Source organism: Vipera ursinii (genome assembly GCF_947247035.1).
Source record: "Vipera ursinii genome assembly, chromosome: 1".
Classification (NCBI taxonomy): domain Eukaryota; kingdom Metazoa; phylum Chordata; class Lepidosauria; order Squamata; family Viperidae; genus Vipera; species Vipera ursinii.
Window position 1 is genome coordinate 49,764,341 of NC_139512.1, and position 19,558 is coordinate 49,783,898.

Consider the following 19,558-nt stretch of genomic DNA (forward strand, 5'->3'; position numbering starts at 1 on the left):
CCCCATAAAGCTCGTCTGCGGAAGGAAACATGAAGTGCTCCAAATCTCCTGGTAGACGGCTGCGTTGACCCTGGACTTAATGAAGCACAGTGGACCAACACCAGCAGATGACATGGCTCCCCAAATCAACACAGACTGTGGAAACTTCACACTGGACTTCAAGCATCTTGCAGTGTGTGCCTCTCCATTCTTCCTCCAGACTCTGGGTCCTTGGTTTCCAAATGAGATGCAAAAGTTGCTCTCATCAGAAAAGAGGACTTTGGACCACTGAGCAACAGACCAGGTCTGTTTTTCTTTAGCCCAGGTAAGACGCTTCTGACGTCGTTTGTTGTTCAGGAGCGGCTTGACAAGAGGAATACGACATTTGAAGCCCATGTCCAGGATCCGTCTGTGTGTGGTGGCTCTTGATGTACTGACTCCAGCCTCAGTCCACTCCTTGTGAAAGTCCCCAACACTTTTGAATGGCCTTTTCCTGACAATCCTCTTCAGGCTGCGGTCATCCCTGCTGCTTGTGCACCTTTTTCTTCCACACTTTTCCCTTCCACACAACTTTCTATTAATGTGCTTTGATACAGCACTTTGGGAACATCCAACTTCTTTTGCAATTACCTTTTGAGGCTTTCCCTCCTTATGGAGGGTGTCAATGATGGTTTTCTGCACAACTGTCAGGTCAGCAGTCTTCCCCATGATTGTGATTCCCACTGAATCAGACTGAGAGACCATTTAAAGGCTCAGGAACCCTTTTGCAGGTGTTATGGCTTAGTTAGCTGATTACAGTGGGAGACTTTGAGCCTAGAATATTGCACCTTTTCACAATATTTTAATTTTCTGAGATTGTGGATTTGGGGTTTTCATGAGCTGTAAGCCATAATCATCACAATTATGACAAATCACGGCTTGAACTATCTTGCTTTGCATGTAATGAGTCTATCTCATATTAGTTTCCCCTTTTAAGTTGCATTACTGAAATAAATGAACTTTTGCACGATATTCTAATTTTTTGAGTTTCACCTGTAAGTGAATGAGTGAAAATCCACTTGAGTAATGTTGGATGAAATAACACAATGATCACATTCTTTTCAAGAACTGCTGGGATCTTAGCCTTCTGATGGACAATACGAACCATGAATATTACCCTGATCAAACAGAACTAAATCTTTGTTTTAATGTACATCACATAATTGTATTCTTGTACTGTTATATTTTTAGTCTGAAGAGAGATTACTGCATTGTAAACATTGACTTGTATACTATACTTGTACCATAATGTACCAAAAAGGAAGATGTGTTTCCTTTTATGATCTTTGACTTTTAATAACAGGTGATAAAAGTTCAGTAACCAATTCTAAAAGAATAGGAGCGTAACGTACAGTAGAAACTATGATGCCATATGAAATTTTTTTTGCATCCTACTAGTTAGCTGAGTAAAATTATGTACAGGTTCTTATTTTTTAAACAAGTTTGGTATTATCAGAAAGAAAAATCTTTTGCATATTTCTTTTTGTATCCAGATACCATTATCTTCTCAAGATGGTTAGAATTTATCTGTTGAAGAGAAAATCAGTCATGTACTTGATATTTGCAGCCTGATAAGGATTAAGTCCTGTCTTCAATAACAAAAGATCCCGGACTTCCGGTGGCGATGCGACGCTGAAGACAGCCATCTCCGGGTTGTCCGCTCTGCAGCTTCGTAGAAGTGCTGAAAACAGCGCCGATCAGCTGTTTCAGCAGTTCGGAAGCCCCCTCCTCGGGAGAAGAGGAGGGGGTGAGGCCCCAGGTAGGGGTTGAGCTCTCCGGGGCCGCCTGAGCTTTTAGCTCGGGCGGCTGAAGGATCGAGCCCCCCCGAACCCTGGGTTTGCTCCGGGCTGCGCAGCGTTTCTGCTCCGTGTTTTTGGGAGCAGAACTAAGCGTTAGCAACCACCCCTGCCAGAAGGAAGGACTTTGGAGTGTGAAGAGGCAGGCAGAGCGATACAGGAGGTCAAGGTGAAGTGGATTTTTGTTCTCTAGTTCAATGGATTTTATGGACTTTAAGTGCGTAGCAAGTGAAAGTGGGGGAAGATGGCGGCTAAAACTTCTAAAGTTCTCCGGAGTGCGGGGGCTTCCCCGGTGCAACAGTCCTCGCTGCAAGCCTTATTGCCTCCTGCACCTGCTCCGGCACTGACGGTTAAAGATTTACAAGATGCTTTGGGAAAGCACTCACAACAAATATCAGATATTATAGATGAAAAGATGGAAAAGCTGGAGGAGAAGATGGAAAAGCTGGAAGAGAAGTTTACAGCAATGAGGGCAGACATCTTGCCTGCACTTCAAGGTGTGGCTTCATGTATTCAATGCCTGGACGAAAAGATGGAAGATCTTAGCCAGAAGAATTCCAGATTAGAAGCAAAAGTGTTAGAGAATGAAAATCTGATGGATAAAATGGACGGAGATTTGAATCTGGTCCAGTACCACCAGATGGAGTTTGCTATCAGAATCAGAGGCTTAAAAGAGAATCCTAAAGAAGATTTAAAGCAGATAGTCTCTGAGGCTTTGGAAGGGGTACTGGGACAGCCAGCAGCTGAAATTGAGGGAAATATAGACAAAATCTTTCGTGTGAATTCATGGATTGCAAGGCAGAGGAAGCTACCTAGAGATGTGGTGGTTTATTTCACAAAGAAAGCAATCAGGAATGAAGTTATCCAAGTTTCTTATGATACTAAGCTTGTGGTTGCTGAGCAAGAAATTTTGGTTTTAAAAGAGATTCCTCCAAGAATTTTAAGGAAAAGGAAAGATTTTGCTTTTCTGGCACAGGAACTTAAGAAACGTGATATCAAGTTTAGATGGGAGATACCAGTGGGCATGGTGGTGATGCATAAAGGCATAAGACACCGTTTGGTCACAGTGATCCAGGCACGTGATTTTTATAGCAATGTTTTAAAAGCAACTTCTTTACCACTTTTGGAATCTGCAAAGAAAAATGGCGAGGGAAAGCCTCAAGATGCTGAAGGAACACAGACAGATGAGAAAGCTACTGGAGGGGATCAAATTACAGTTTCATCGGAAGATGCCAGAGAGCAGAGGATGACGCGTGCTGCTTTGAGACGAGCGAGACAAGAGCAAGAGCAGCAGAAAGTTATGGAACCTACAAAGCGTACCTATAGCGAAGCTGTGGGAGGGGCGCGGCCTAAGGAAGTTAAGGGACTCCTGTCAGACGTGTTCCAGAAGCTTCAGGCCGCTAAGGATGGCGACTAAGTTTCTAACTTGGAATGTCAATGGCTTAAACTCACCACAGAAGAAAAAGAAAGTTTTTCAATATTTAAAACAATTTAAGACTGATGTTATTTGCTTGCAAGAAACACATATTAGGGTTATGGACCAAAAGTACCTATTGAACTCTAGATTGGGTACACAATTTAGTGCTTCAGCAATGAATAAGAAAAATAGAGTGGTTATTTATGTCAAGAATACTGTGACAGCGGAGCTAATAGAAGCAGATAAACAAGGAAGATTTGTTATAATAGATTTGCTGTTAGAAGGCAAAAAAACGCTTTTGGTTGGACTGTACGCTCCTAATCAACAACAAGCTGACTTTTATAGTTTATTACACAGTAAGATTACTCAGTTGGATTATAAATCTTTTATTTTTATGGGAGATTGGAACGGAGTCTTAGACGTACAACTGGACAAGGATGGCTCTTTTAGGCATATTCCGAGCCACGCTAGATTGCCTAAATCTTTTTTTGAAATGAAGGATGATTTGGAGTTGCGAGATATTTGGAGAGAAATACATCTACAAGAAAAGGATTATACTTTTTTTTCTGATAGACATCAATCTTTTTCCAGGATTGATTTTATATTACTAACTAATGATTTTTTCCAGGATTAAAAAGATAAAGATTTGTCCAAGAACTATGTCTGACCATAGTCCAGTTTGGTTAGAGATTGACAAGAATAATAGAGATAGGCGCTCTTGGCGCTTAAATGAGAACTTTTTTAGAAATCAGAGAAATGTGGAAGAATGTAAAAAATAGATGAAGGACTTTTTTGAAACTAACATGAATAAGGGCACATCTATGGACATGGTTTGGGATGCTAGTAAAGCTTATATGAGAGGGGTGTTAATATATATGAATAACAAATACAGACGTAATTTGGAATTTAGGAGGAAGGAATTGGAGAATGAAATTAGAGAAAAAGAAAAGGCCCTAATTCGGAATCCATCGGATGTGAAGATCAAAGAGGTTATTAATCTGTTAAGAGGACAATTTGATAAGTTGATGGCTGATCAGGTGGCAACTAATTTACGGTTTGCTAGGCATAATACTTTTTGCAATGCCAATAAACCAGGCAGATGGTTAGCTTACAGGTTAAGGAAGAAACAAAGGGCTTCTAACATAGATAAAATAGAACATAAGGGTAAGGTTGTGTATCAACAGGATCTTATCAAGGAAGCCTTTCTGGACTTTTATTCTAAATTATAAGCTAAAGATAAGATTAATGAAGCAGATATTGATGTATATTTGAGGAATGCTAACATCCCGGTTCTTACACAAGAACAAAATGAAGAGATTAATCAGCTGATAACAGAAGAAGAAATCCTTTTAGCAATTAAACAATTGAAGATGGATAAAGTGCCAGGTACGGATGGACTGACTGCGGTGTACTACAAAAACCTACAATTGGAGATGATAAAGCCACTAAGGGAATTGTTTCAGACAATTCAAAGGGGAGGAAGGGTGCCTCCGTCTTGGAGAACTGCCTTTATTTCTTTGATTCCGAAGGAAGATCAGGATGTCACTCAAGTAAGAAATTATAGACCAATATCACTTTTGAATACGGACTACAAGATATTTGCTAAGGTTTTAGCTAACAGACTGATGAGGGTTCTGCAACAGATAATTCATGGGGACCAAACTGGGTTTATCAGTGGTAGACAAATGAAAAATAATGTGAGGCATATAGTAGACTTGTTGGAATTTTTGGAAAGGAACAACCAGATCCCTGCGGCGCTGATCTTTTTAGACGCCGAAAAAGCCTTTGATCAATTGGATTGGCAATTTTTGATGAAAGTCTTAGATAAAATGAATTTTGGGGATAAATTCTTACAACCAATTAGGGCATTATATCAAAAACAAACAGCCCGAATAATAGTAAATAATAGTTTGACTGAAGTATGTAATATTGAAAAGGGCACAAGACAAGGGTGTCCGTTGTCACCTTTATTATTTATTTTAACATTGGAGATATTATTGATTAAAATACGAAATTCGGAAAAAAATTAAGGGAATTCGAATTAGAGATCAGGATTATAGACTGAGGGCGTTTGCAGACGATCTGGTTGTTACGGTGACCCAGCCAAAAAATTCTGTTGTGGGCCTGATGGAGATAATAATGCAATATGGGAAGGTTTCTGGATTTAAGGTCAATATACAGAAAACCAAAATATTAGCCAAAAATATGACAGTATCGCAAAAAGCCCTTCTAGAAGGGTTAACTGGATTTGAGACTGTTAAAAGGGTTAAATATTTGGGGGTGTACTTGTCACCCTCAAATGCAAAACTATATAAAAATAATTATGAAAAATTATGGGGGGAAATTCAAAAAGAATTGGAAAGTTGGAAAAAATTACAATTGTCTTTATTGGGAAGAATTGCAGCAGTGAAAATGAATGTTTTGCCTAAATTTTTATTCTTATTTCAAATGATACCTATTCTTAAAAAGATTCAAATTTGGAGGAATGGCAAAAGGGTATCAATAAATTTGTATGGGCAGGGAAAAGGCCACGAGTTAAATTTAAGATTATGCAGGACACGCGTGAAAGAGGTGGTCTTAAAATGCCCAACTTTAAATTATATTATGAAGCTGCTGTGTTGTCAGCGGTAAGTGACTGGATTAATTTAACACAAGGGAGATTATTAAATCTTGAAGGCCACGACTTGTTATTTGGCTGGCATGCATATTTATTCTATGATAAGAAGGTAGATAATGTGTTTAAAGTGCATATTCTGAGACAGGCATTGCTGAGAGTTTGGAAAAAGCATAGACATAAGCTAAACTACAAGATACCCTTATGGGCAATACCGAAACATGCAATAGAAAACATAAATGTTGGGTTCAAACATGATGTGACTACATACAAGGAAATCTTAAGTCTGGAGAGGAACGTATGGTGTTTGAAGCCGTACAATTTTTTGCGAGAAGAGAAGATTGTTCAAACCTGGTTTCAATATGGTCAACTACTGGCCAGGTGGAAAGAAGATCAGAAAATTGGTTTTTCAATGATTGATGAAAATCTGGTAAAGCAAATTAGAAATCAGGGTCCAGCGCATATCAAACGGATATATCTTGCATTGATAGAAATTGACTCAGAAACAGAACTTGTTAAAGATTGTATGATAAAGTGGGCTCAGAATATTCAAGAAGTTATCACAATGGACACTTGGGAAAAGATTTGGGTGAGGAACGTCAAATTTACGCAAGCTCAAAATTTAAGAGAGAACTTTTATAAAATGTTTTATAGATGGCATTTAGATCCTAAAAAGCTTGCAAGTATGTATCCGAACTATCAACCTAAATGCTGGAGATGTGTTGGCGAAGACGCAACGTATTTTCATATATGGTGGACCTACAAAAAGGTTAAAGCTTTTTGGATTAAAATTTGGTGGAATATGCAGAAGATATTTAAGCAAAGGATAAAGTTTTGTCCGCAATTGTTTTTATTGGGCATAATTACGGATACTACTGTTGTGGACACTAAGCTGATGTTGAACTTAATTACGGCAGCAAGACTTTTAGTAGGTCAATATTGGAAGAAGGAGGAACTGCCGACTATAGAAGAATGGACTCTAAAAGTTTCTGACCTGGCGGAAATGGCAAAGATTTTGGCTTATTTGAAAGACCATTCGCAACAACGTTATATTATGGAGTGGAAAAAGTGGATTGATTATATCCAGAACAAATATGGGACCAAAAAGTTTCATTTAGCATTTGTATAAGTTTTTTTTAATGTGATATTAGTATTGCTTGTAGTCATTTCATATGAGCTAGAGTGCGATAGACTTAATAGTTTATTGTTGTTAACATATGGTTGTTTATGATTGTTTTTACTTTTATACCTTGTATTTAGCTCTGGGAAGTCGGGGAGAGGGGAAGGGGGGAGGGTTAGGAAGGGTTGGGTGGGGGGAGGGGGGGAGGGATTGTTAAAGATAAAATGTATTGTAAAACTTTTCAATAAAAAAATAACAAAAGATCCCTTTTAATTTAACTAACAATAACATATTTAAAATTACAACAAAGTATTGTTTTCTGACTTGTGCCAGTTCTTGGACAGGTGAATTAGTCCTCAGTTAATAAAGTAATGAATGCAGTCTAGGAACAATTTTCCCAAGAGACTTTCTGACATAGAAAGTAAACTGTTTGGATCATAGGATTACCTAATTATTCTCTAGCATAATTTGTAATTTAAATTAAAATCCTGTATCTGCACGAGTTGGATGTTTATCCATTATCCCATTCAGAGTGGAATTCTGGTCTATCACAGGATATAAATTGTGGCTTACTGGTTTTAGCATTTCCAGAGTTATTAGTTATTATAAATATCAAATTATTTTGCAGGAAGAAAAGCAAGCTATTTGTCAGAACGTTGTGATTTCAGATTGAATTATCTTACTATTGAATCAGGAATAAAATGTAATGAACTTCTTCATAGTTCCTAATAAATAAGTACTATTTATTTTCTGGTACTTGACAATTTTCATATCATGAAAGTTAATGTTACATCGCTTTTGAAAAGCTAAAAATCAGCATATATTGTATGTTTAAATATATGTGGTTTACAAGCATTCAGAATCCAAATAATTATGCGTTACTGGGACATTTAAGATATTTTAAATAAAGTATTCCATCTTTGTTACTGTTGACTCCTGGTGACTGCCTATACCAGGGGTGTCAAATTCGCAACATCACATGACGTGTCGCAATGTGTCGTGACTTTTTTTGCCATTGCCAGCAATGGGGTGGGCACGGTTTCACTATGATGCATTCACCCCGTTGGCTGGCACTTTGACACCCCTGGCCTATACAAAGTCCCTGCAGTCTTCCTGGCAAGATTTTGGAAGTGGTTTGCCATTGTCTTCTTTTTAAGGCTGATACAGTGCCTGGCCATGGTCACCCAGCTGTGATTAGAACTCACAATGTTCCAATTTCTAGCCTGGTGCTTTAACTTCTGTACCAAACTGGGGTTCTTTGATACATTTTAATACAAATATACACACAAATATAAGGTTAATTTCATGGTTGTGAAATCAGGTCTAGAAATAGACACCACAAAGATTCCAGGAATACTATTTAACCTTTGTAAATTATAACAGAATTTTGACAGGCTGTCAGAGTTTCTCTTTGTCTCATTTTACATCAAACAGAATCAAGACAAGTTATTTTGAATTTTTTTTCTCATGCTTTCCATTTTCCCAGATTCAGTTGCCATTTCACTTTACTTAAAGGCTTGATCTTTTCTTCATCAAAATTATTGCCACATTCCTTTACCCTTCTGAGGAATGGGTAGAGTTGGTAGTATTTACTTCTGGTTACTTTTACTTCTTTTTACTTTTTACTTTACCTTTTCAATAAGAATCTATGAATATCTTTCCGGGTATCTGATATTCAAGATTTTTTTTTTAACTAGGTAGTCAGCTGTCCTCTGAAGTTAACCTCAGTAAGTGATCGAGATGCCTACAGAGCAGGATTACATCCAGTTACCCAGTGGAAAGCTTATGGTCTAGATAATTATCCAGGTGAGCATATTTGGGATATCTCAGCATACATGAAATCTAAATTTAGTCAATAGAACAACTGATAATGTATGCAACATTTTTGGAAGAGACATGTTATAATACTTACATTTCTGGTTTTTTCAGTGTTCATAAGTTAAATATCCGAGTCAGGCCACATCTATATTTTTTCTTTTTCACCCATTTTTATTTTTATCTAGGATTCATATATATTAATAATCCCTTTCTTCCGGGCTCTCAGTGCCATTGGGTGAAGCAATGTCTAAAGAAATATACCCAGAAACCTAATGTGTGTAATTTGGATATGCATATGTCTTCTGAGGAAATTACTGATATCTGGGAGAAGAGTAAATTTCAGCTTCGGTAAGTCCTATCTCTGAGTTATCTCATAACATATTTGGTAAGATATGATAATAAGTACCTGGTTTTTGTTTACTTTTCCAACACTTATTTGATATATTTTTCAACATTTTCACTAATCTCACCAGTGTAAGATGCCATCTGTAAAACATTTTGTATAAGTTTTCTTTGTAAGCCACCACTTTCATTAATTTAGCATTTCTTTCCCATAATCTTTGCCAATTTTCTAATTCTATATTATGTCCAAAGTTCTTGTGGGATGATAACAGACTTATAACCCATTATTTCACATTCAGTTGTTAAGCAAATCACCATAATTGTAAATGAGACATCATATGACAATGACTTATGATTTCTATTTCTTCATGTACTCTGCTGATTGTAAACCTCTTGTGCAGCACACAAATGACGATCAGGTGATCACATGATGCTGCAACAGTTGTAAATTGAGGATTGGTCACAAAGGCTTTACCCCATAGTAACTTAGAATGGTCATTAAATGAGGATTTAGTAAGCAATGACTGTCTGTATGGTTGCCCATCTCAAGGCATAAATATATCTACTATTCTTTCTTCCTCCTATTTAATATTTTTAATATTGAAAAATTGCACCTGGAACTCTATGGGGAACCAGTGTAACTCATAAAGTAGATATGTTTTGTGAAACACCCTTAAACTACCTGAGCCACTGCATTCTGAACCAAGTTTCCTGATAGTGTTCAAGGGTAGCCTCATGTAGAGTGTATTCCAAAATCCAATTGAAAGGTAACTAAATCATGAATAATCATGAGCAGATCCTTCTAATCTGGCAATGGGCACAATTACAGAAGGTAAAGTTTGTTCCCCAGCAAATCTCTGGCAGTCAGAGAGCAGACTCCACCAGGAATTTCATGCCCCACACTCATCCGTCACCAGTAGTCCTGGATAAATCATTAGTTCCAGTCAACAGTGGTAGTGAGATAAGTCTAGTGCTAGACCCTTGTTTTCTGAGGTACTTCAGATGTTACATTCTCTGATTTTTAAAATCTACATTTTTCCACTGGACCAGAGAGCATCAACACCAGTATGCTGATATACTCATTTCTGTATCTCTGCCCCAGCCATCCAAGTGAAATTGTCAAGGTTCTGCCTGAATCTCTGGAAACTGTAAGAGTTTGGATGGGAAGAACAGGCTTCAGCTGAATCCTATCCACAGTAATCGATATGTCATTGTTCCTAAACTATCCTTCTTCCACCTTGGTGAATATTTTTTGTGTGTGCATTGGATTTCTAAAAATGCACTATAGATCACATTTCTCTCTTCAGATAACTCCAGGTAGCCCTCGACTTACATCAGTTTGTTTAGTGACCATTCAAAGTTACAACATCACTGAAAAAAGTTTTGACCATTGCAGCATCCCCATAGTCACCTGATCAAAATTCAGACATTTGGTAACTGACTCGTATTTATGACCGTTGCACTGTCGTGGAGTCATGTAAATCACCTTTTGCAACCTTCTGACAAGCAATGGGGAAGCCAAATTCACTTAACAACCATGTTGCTAACTTAACAGTTATAGTGATTCACTTAATAACTGCGGCAAGAAAGGTTGTAAAATGAGGAAAAATTTGCTTAACAAATGTTTCACTTAGCAACAGAAATTTGGGGCTCAGTTGTGGTCATAAGTCGAGAACTACCTGTATTAAATTTATTGACCAGTTTTATTTAGAACTATGTCAGGGATTTCATTTTATTTATTAATTTGTTATGCTATCCATCTCTCCTATAAGGCAACTTTTCCGTGGCAAACTTATGCAAAGCTTTTTATAACTGAAACTGCTTGTGATTATGTTGTTCTTTATCTTTTTAGAAACAAAAGTGCCACTAAATCACAGCCAAAAAGCTTATTGGAAAAGTTGCGCTGGGTAACTCTAGGTTACCACTATAACTGGAATACAAAGGTATGCAAGGGGCAATAGAATCTCTTAAAAGATGTGACAGCAGATATTTGTTTTTATTTTTTCTGTGGATGGCACCAAGGGCAACAATCAGACATCAGGGTTTTAAACCCCAAATATTCTATTCAGAATATAAACCTGAACTAAAAAGAAAACATTCTTTATCAGCCAGCTACAGACAAGGTTAACTCAATGAGCTTTGAGTTTTTTATTGTCTGGTCTTCATAAGAAACTGACCTCTTACCAACCTTCTAAGTATAAAATTCTGGGCCCTAATAATGTAAAGAGGGGCCGAACTTATGGAATGTTACGAAAACTGCTAATTATATAATCGGTCTTAAGTCATTTAAGCATTGTTGACAAAAACAACTATGAGGACAAAGTTACACTGATGCTCTGAAGTTGCTTTAAGTCACAATTGAGAAAATTAGTTAAATCACGCTGCAAAATTGCTGTTTCAGTTAAAAACATTTAACTAAATTTCTTGTAAACTATAACAGAGAGAAATTGATTCAGATAATAAGACTTCATATTTTAAAGAGTTCTTATACTTGAGCTTGCAATAAAGAAATCTGATTATTTTCCTTCTATAACTTTGGCATTCTGGGCTTTAAGCCAGATGGTAACCTGAAGTTCACTTTAGATTATTAAAAAGTAGCATAATTTAAATTTAGATCACTTTGAAACATTCCTTATACGCTGGCTTCATTACTTAAAAGTTCTATTTGCAACTTTTTTGCTCTTTCGACTAGAAATATTCAGCAGATAACTATACCCCCTTCCCATCTGATCTGGCTTTCCTGTCAAAGCAAGTGTCTAAAGCTTGTGGATTTCCCAACTTCCAAGCAGAAGCAGGGATCCTGAACTATTATCACTTTGATTCATCTTTAGGAATTCATGTGGATGAATCTGAACTGGACTTTTCTCCACCTCTTTTATCATTCAGGTAAGCAGTGCAAATATTTTTAGATGTACAGATATGTATGTTTCACAAATTCTGACAGGTGCAGACCTACATTTCTGAATATAATAACTAGATATATGAATGAAGGTTTAAACTAGGCATTTTAGGGCCAAAGGTTACCTATACTATGTGAAAGCCAAAATAGTAGCATTTTATTTATTTCATCTTTCTTTTTTCAGTGGCATATTTTATTTGCCTCACATAATTTTATGATATATCTACATGAACGCTACCACTCAGGCTATCTGTTTACCTAGGGGTCTCCAAGTTGTTGGGTACATTTGAAATTTTGAGGGGATATTAATTAATTAGTGGAACAGCTTGCCTCCAGAAGTTGTGGTGCTCCATCACTGTAGGTTTTTAAGAAGACATTGGACAGCCATTTGTCTGGAATGGTATAGGGTCTCCTGCTTTGCGAACAGGGTTGGACTAGAAGACCTCCAAAATCCCCTCCAACTCTGTTATTCTGTAATTCATACCATCCATCACATGTTAAGATCACTTGGGTAGACCCTGCTCATGAACCCATCTATTGGCCTGCGGACAATGTAAGCACTAAGAGAATAGCCAGTTACAGAACACTGTCCAAGAGAAGGGTGACTAGCTCCCACTCTTTCTAGATAGTTTAAGTAGCTTGCTCATCTGAAATTTTACAAGGTAAAAACTAGTGCTAGGCAAAACTTTAATAATTAATTTAATAGTTAATTTAATTAAATAAGCTTTAATTATTCAGCTGAATCTTCATTTTCATTATTTTTCTTTAATAAATCATTTGTACTGGTGTATTTTAGAATATGATGATGATGATGATGATGATGTCAAGATAATGATTTAGAAGCTAACCAGCTGATGCATTGTGAATTGTATGATGTAATGATGGGAATGACTCAGCAGGGTCTATGTCCCTTTAAGAGCCAGCAGGGTCTATGTCCCTTTAAGAGCTTTGTATAAAAGGGAAAGCTCTGCTGCTATGTTCTCTCTCTCCTGTTTCCTGCTGTAATTACTGTTGGATCCTGATGTATTAGCTCATGTATGTATATTGTTCCTGGTGTATGATATTGTAGATAGTGTAAGATAAACCACCATTTACTATAGGCCAGTTTTACTTTGTTTACTCCTGGGTTATCTTAGTGCAATAAGACTGTGCATGCTCTGACAGGTTATGGGCCCAGAGTGAGGAGAAACCCAGTGAGAGCTTGAGAAGTTAAGGCTTGTGGTTTGTGGTGGTAGCAGGCAACATGGATTCCGTCAGCATAATGGGAGAAGGTTTCGTAGTATCTCGTCTGAATGAGACAAACTACCTCTCCTGGAGTCTGACAATGGAGATGTACCTGAGAAAGGAGGAATTGTGGATAATAGTTACTGATTCACCTGCAGCCCTGGATGATGGGGACCAGAGAAAGAATGAGAAAGCATTGGCCAGCATAATCCTGAGTTTGGAGGATAGCCTGCTGATACCTGTGAGTGGTCTCCAGTCTGCTAAAGAGTGCTGGGAAGCTTTGTGCAGTGTATACGTGAGAGAGACTGCAAGCAGCAAAGTAATGCTGACAAGAAAGCTATATAAAGCCCAGCTGAAACCAGGAAAGAGCATGTCTACTCATTTGCAGTCCATGAGAAAGAAGTTCCTAGAGTTAGAAGAAAGAGGAATGACTTTTACTGATGCACATAAGGTGTATGTGGTGCTCAGTTCATTGGACACTTCATGGGACATCCTAGTGACCTGTTTAGATTCCATGTAGGAGAAGGACTTAACCATGAGTTATTTGACTGGCCAGTTGCTGGAGGAGGAACAGAAATTGCTGGAAAGGCAGCAGAGAGGGGGTAACAACATACAGACAAGGCCTACAACTGCAATGTCCAAAGATGCTAGTAGAGCAGCTGAGAACATTTGTGTGGTGAAATGCTGCTTCACTTGTGGTTCTTCAGAACATCTCCAGACACAATGCCCTGAGAGGAGAAACAGAGGAGCAACGAAACATGATCATAGAACTACACAACCGACATTTTCCCTGGCAGCAACTTTAACGGGGAAACACTATTGGGTGTTGCACAGTGGGGCAAGTCAGCATATTGCAAATGACCCACAAATGTTTTCAAACCTAGGACCAGCTAAACCAGGGGTCGGCAACCTAAACACTCAAAGAGCCATTTGGACCCATTTCCCACAGAAAAGAAAACACGGAGCCACAAAACCCTTTTGACATCTAAAATGAAGATAACACTGCATGTATCGTTTTTTACCTTTATGCTATGTATAAAAAAACTATAGTGTGTTGCATTTATGAAATCAATGAACTGCTACAAAGAAAACAATTTTTTATTTCTGCATGCAACAAAAACATTTTGAGCTCCAAAAAAAGATGCTGGGTTTTCAAATAAAATACTCAATGTCTCTTTGAGTCCTGCTCGTATTCATGAAATAAAAAGCAGGTGCAAACTATAAAAACTAAAAATAGAAAAATAGAAAAGAAAAAAATTGCAAGGGGGGGGAGAAAAGGACAGGAGAAAGAGTTGGGTCAAGAAACATAATGAAAACCATGCTGGCTGAGGAATTCTGGGAGTTGAAGTCCACAGGTCTTAAAGTTGCCAAGATTGGGCAACACTGGTTTACACAGCACATTTCCATGTGTCTGCAGTGCAAGTCAGAACTGTAGCCATGTTCTTGCCCCTGGTGTGGAAGGTTGGCACCCCACATGGCCTCTCAGCAGCAAGGAAGATTTGAACCCTGCTCACAGAGCAAAGCTTGCAAGTTTCCTTGTGGTCTAACTTGGCACAAAGTTCTTCCACTCTAGAAGCCAGGAGGCAGCAAAGGAAGCTGCTCTGTGCCTGGAACCCTCCTTCTCTGCACCAAGTGTGTCACCACCTAACGGGGAGGCCACCAATGTAAGCCCTGTCCTGCATTCTGCTTGCGGGGAAAACCCAGCGCTGTGGACTAATTGTTAACTCTTCCTGATTCCAGATTGATTTTATCTTCATCTTGGGATGCCAAGCAGTTCCTGACCTCTCATCCTTCATCCCACATTCCATATGTCTGTTCCCCACCACCTTTGTAAATAAAAAGATTTCTTAAAATGTCTGTGCATTTCTCATGCCTTGAGGGAGTGCTACACAGGTCTGAGGTCCTGGTAATGGGGAATGTATCTTGCGAGAAGGTGGGGATGGGGGTGGCCATTCAGGTCCCCCTGGCTCTTACAGCTTTTTTCCTCTCATTGTTCCCTTCCCTCTTTTCGCTCCTGAGCCTGCCAGAGCTCTTGGGAAATTGATAGATGCCTATCACGGGGGGGGGGGTGTCACCTGCATTTCAAAGCTGCAGGCCCAGGCAAATAAAAATGTAGCCCTTTTGCGCAGATCCACTTGGCCAAGGGTGCTGGGGGTCGCAGGCGGTGGCCCGGGAATCAATTTGGAGGTGAGCGGCCGAGGGGTGTTCGTGTGACCTTGAAGCGGCCACCTTTGGAAGTACCAACATTGCTCCAGCCAGGCTCGAGCTGGGCAGAGCAGGCAATGGGAGACGAGCGGGCCGATCGCTTTCCCGGCAGCCAGGACTCCGGCGCGCCTTCCCAGCCAGCAGGGCCAATGGTAGCACCAGCTGGGGATCACATGAACTGCGCTCCCTCAGGGCCACGGCTTGTGGGAGGGCTGGTCTACTCAGTGGAGGCTCCAGCAGGCCACTCCCAGTGGGGTTCCTGGGGATGCCCCATGCGGCTCCCCACCCACGTGCGCCTCGGACGGGGCCAGCCCGGGAAAGGGACTTCCTGGCCGCACTTCTCCCAGGGGGCGAGTTGCCCAGGCGCAGGGCCAATCAGGAGGCCTGCGAGGGGGCAAGCCTGCATGAAGAGCCACGCCCTTTCTGTGGGGGAGGGACACATTGAGGGAGTCAACTAATCGTGGGACGTAGATTCTGATGGGAGTGGAGTGCCGGTGTAAAGCCAGCCCAATTGGAATGTCCACGGTATGTTAGCTTGTCAGAGAAGAGTGTGAGGCTGGCTGGCCAGGTGAGCAGAAGATCAGAGAGAGAGAGAGAGAGAGAAGGGAAGCGCAAGTGCCTCTTTCTATCTCTGTCTGTCTCTGCAAATGGCAGAGGAGGACTGGGAGCTGCAGTAGAAGGCTGAAAGAGCCGCATGTGGCTGGCCAACCCATGAGCTAAACCACGGGTCGGCAACCCGCGGCTCCGGAGCCGCATGCGGCTCTTTGAGCCGTCCCCTGCGGCTCCCAGCCGCCCGGTGCGCGCGCACCTCTCCAAATGGAGAGTGGCACCGCCCGTTTGGAGAGGTGCGCGCGCACCTCTCTGAATGGGTGCAGGTGCACGCGCACCTCCCCAAACCTTTGGAGAGGTGCGCGCGGACCTCCGCGCGAATGGGCGGCGGTGCCGCTCGTTGGGAAAGCTGCCGCGGCCCGTTTGCAGGCTGCCAAAAGCGGCAGCTCTGCAAACGGGCCGTGGCAGCTTTCCCAACAAGTGGCGCCGCTGCCCCTTCCGAGAGGTGCGCGCGCACCTCTCCGAACGAGCAGAGGTGCGCGCGCACCTCCCCAAACCTTTGGAGAGGTGCGCGTGGACCTCCGCGCAAACGGGCAGCGGCGCCGCTCATTGGGAAAGCTGCCACGGCCCGTTTGCAGGCTGCCGAAAGCGGCAGCTCTGCAAACGGGCCGTGGCAGCTTTCCCAACAAGCGGCTCCGCTGCCCATTCCGAGAGGTGCGCGCGCACCTCTCCGAACGAGCGGAGGTGCGCGCGCACCTCCCCAAACCTTTGGAGAGGTGCGCGTGGACCTCCGCGCGAACGGGTAGCGTCGCCGCTCGTTGGGAAAGCTGCCGCGGCCCGTTTGCAGGCTGCCGAAAGCGGCAGCTCTGCAAACGGGCCGTGGCAGCTTTCCCAACAAGTGGCGCCGCTGCCCATTCCGAGAGGTGCGCGCGCACCTCTCCGAACGAGCAGAGGTGCGCGCGCACCTCCCCAAAACTTTGCAGAGGTGCGCGCGGACCTCCGCGCGAACGGGCAGCGCCGCCGCTGTTAAGCGGTGAGAGGGCAGATGAAAGAAAGCATGCTGTATTCTCATCTTCGCCGTTTCGAAATCCCTGAATCTCTCTTCTTCCACCGACCCCCCCCCCGCCCCCGGGCACGCCAAAGAAACCAAACAGAGCCAAATCAGAACCTCGTTAAAACGGGATAGAAAACCAAAAAAGTCCCAAAAAGTTGAAACGATTCGCCTTTTAAAAGACACACGTTCCTCAAGCCCAGCTTTAAAGCGGTCTCAGCCTCACCGAGTATATCGGGGGACGCTCTCTCCCCTCCCTCTTGCGTGAATCCTTTATCATCAGGACGCGATTACACGCGAGTCGTTCGAGGCGGGCAAAAAAAAACAAACCCGACGCGGCCTCGGGACGGTGAGGCCGGTCCAAAGCTGACAGGTCGGCTCCCTCAACCCTGTAACGCAATCAAGGGGAAGCAGGAGATCATAAAGGCTGCGGTCCTACATTGCTCAGTCGACCCAAAGCCCTATCAACCATTTTATGGCTGGCGACGAGCGGGAACGCAGCTGGAGCGTGGAAAGCAGCTTTGCAACTGACAAAAATATTCCCCAGTAACCGAAGCGCCGTGAACTGCAGTCCCCGACACTATTAACATGCAACCAGTGTGGGTGCAACTACTGCCCTTCCCCCTCTCCCCACCCCGTATCGCGGATCTCTTTTCCTTGGCGGAGTTATCTTGGGAGTCGCTGCAAGCAGCAAATCTTTTTAAGATGTTTCTGACAGGCTTGAGAGTGGGGATGGGGAGAGGAACTACACCTGGGGTGTTGGGAATTATTTTCTCCTTTATTCAGAATTACGGATCCATTTACTTCCAGATCAGTGGTGCCACCGCCGTTGCCATGACAGCAGGAGGGGCAGGGCCTCCGCGATTTACAACCCCCCCCTTCCCCACCCAAACGAGCAGCCCCGGGAAAGTGGCTTCGGGACTTCTTTTTCTTGCTTCTAAGCATAGGCACCAATCTGGGAAAAGTAACGCGCGCGTCTTTCTCGTCTCCCGCCACGCCTCCCATTGGCGTCTGCTACGGCATACATAGGAAAAGCGAAGTTAGCTGGGGCGGTTCCCCGCGGCGGAGAGATTCTTGAACAGGATTCTTGAACCTGCGGTCAATCTTGGCTCCTCTCGGGGAGGGGGGAGGCGGCTGTGTAGCCGGCACCATGGACGAGGCCTACGACGTGATCGTGCTGGGCACCGGCTTGACCGTGAGTCCTTCGAAGCCACTCACCCTGCCTCTTCCTCTCCCCATCCCGGCATCTTCCACCCCTTGCGCCCCTCCATGCAATTTTGCATTCCTTTCCCTCCGGCTCCTGCATCCATGTCCGTCATCAGCAAACCATCACACATTAAAAAAAATGGCAACCGCGTGCGTCCTCGCATGCACAAGAAAAACCCGTTTTGCACATGCGCAAAATGTTTTCTTGCGCATGCGCATGCATGGACGCACGCATGCGGCTCCCAGTTTCTTTTATGTGTCATGGAACCGGTTCCCAGTGGCTCTTTACCTTTTTTAGGTTGCCGACCCCTGAGCTAAACAAACATTTGTTAGCTTGACAAATGGACAACAGTCTGCTGTTAAAGGGGAAGGTAAAGTTTATGTAACTGGTATAGGAGAAATGGATAATGTATTATGTGTACCACAGACCATAATTTATTCAGTATTTCGAGCTTGGATAACATGGGCTATGAAGTACTGTTTGCAAACGGTTAATACACTATTAGGAAAGGTAGGAGGATTTGTGCACAAGGTGTTAAGATGGATAATTTATACATGTTAGGAAAGAAGCAGGATGATTGTGCACGAACACTTAAAAACACTCTCACACATAATAATTGCATACATTTATTACAACGAAGGTTAGGTCATGCAGGTTTTAGAGTGCTGCAAAGGATACCAGATGTAGCTGAAGGACTTAAAATTAAGCAATGCAACACATATTTAGATTGCGCTATTTGTAAGGAGTCAAAGTCCAGAGTGTATCCTGTAAGTAAGAAAAGTTCAATGCAAACAAACAGAGTTTTGCAGTTAGTGCACGCTGATTTAGTTGGTCCTATGGCCAGCTGCAAACAGACGGGAACAGAGTTCATGTCTGACAACTTCCAAAAGTGTTTGAGGAATTTAGGCATAAGGCATAGACGTACAAACCCATACTCGTCGGCAGAAAACAATGTGGCTGAACGGAGGAATGGCGTATTGCAAAACATGAAATACTGTTGGCAGATGCAGGAATGAGTAAAACATACTCGAGGGAAGCCATGAAAACAACCAACTACTTGGTAAACGGTATGGAGCATTGCTATCAATGAAACTCCATATTTCCTGTTACATGGAAGGAAACCTTCATTGGCTCACCTAAGGAAGTTGGCAGTTAAGCCTTGGTGCATATTCCCAAAAGCACCAGAAGGAAAGGACAGAAAAAGGCCAGGAAACCTAAGTTTGTTGGATATGAGCCAGCTTCCAAAGGGTATAGATTCGCAGATGGAACAAAAAAGGTTGTGATTTCAAGGTCTGCTA

General features: G+C 42.0%; 1 protein-coding gene across 1 annotated transcript in view; it reads left to right on the forward strand.

Annotated features, from left to right (window-relative positions):
• The window catches only part of ALKBH1 (alkB homolog 1, histone H2A dioxygenase), a 30,084-nt gene that overhangs the window by 1,587 nt on the left and 8,939 nt on the right, over positions 1-19,558 (forward strand). Inside the window, exons 2-5 of the mRNA XM_083375563.1 lie at positions 8,663-8,771; positions 8,969-9,131; positions 10,978-11,068; positions 11,818-12,011. Of these exons, the coding sequence (XP_083231689.1) occupies positions 8,663-8,771; positions 8,969-9,131; positions 10,978-11,068; positions 11,818-12,011 (557 nt within the window). The remainder of the gene's footprint in view (positions 1-8,662; positions 8,772-8,968; positions 9,132-10,977; positions 11,069-11,817; positions 12,012-19,558) is intronic.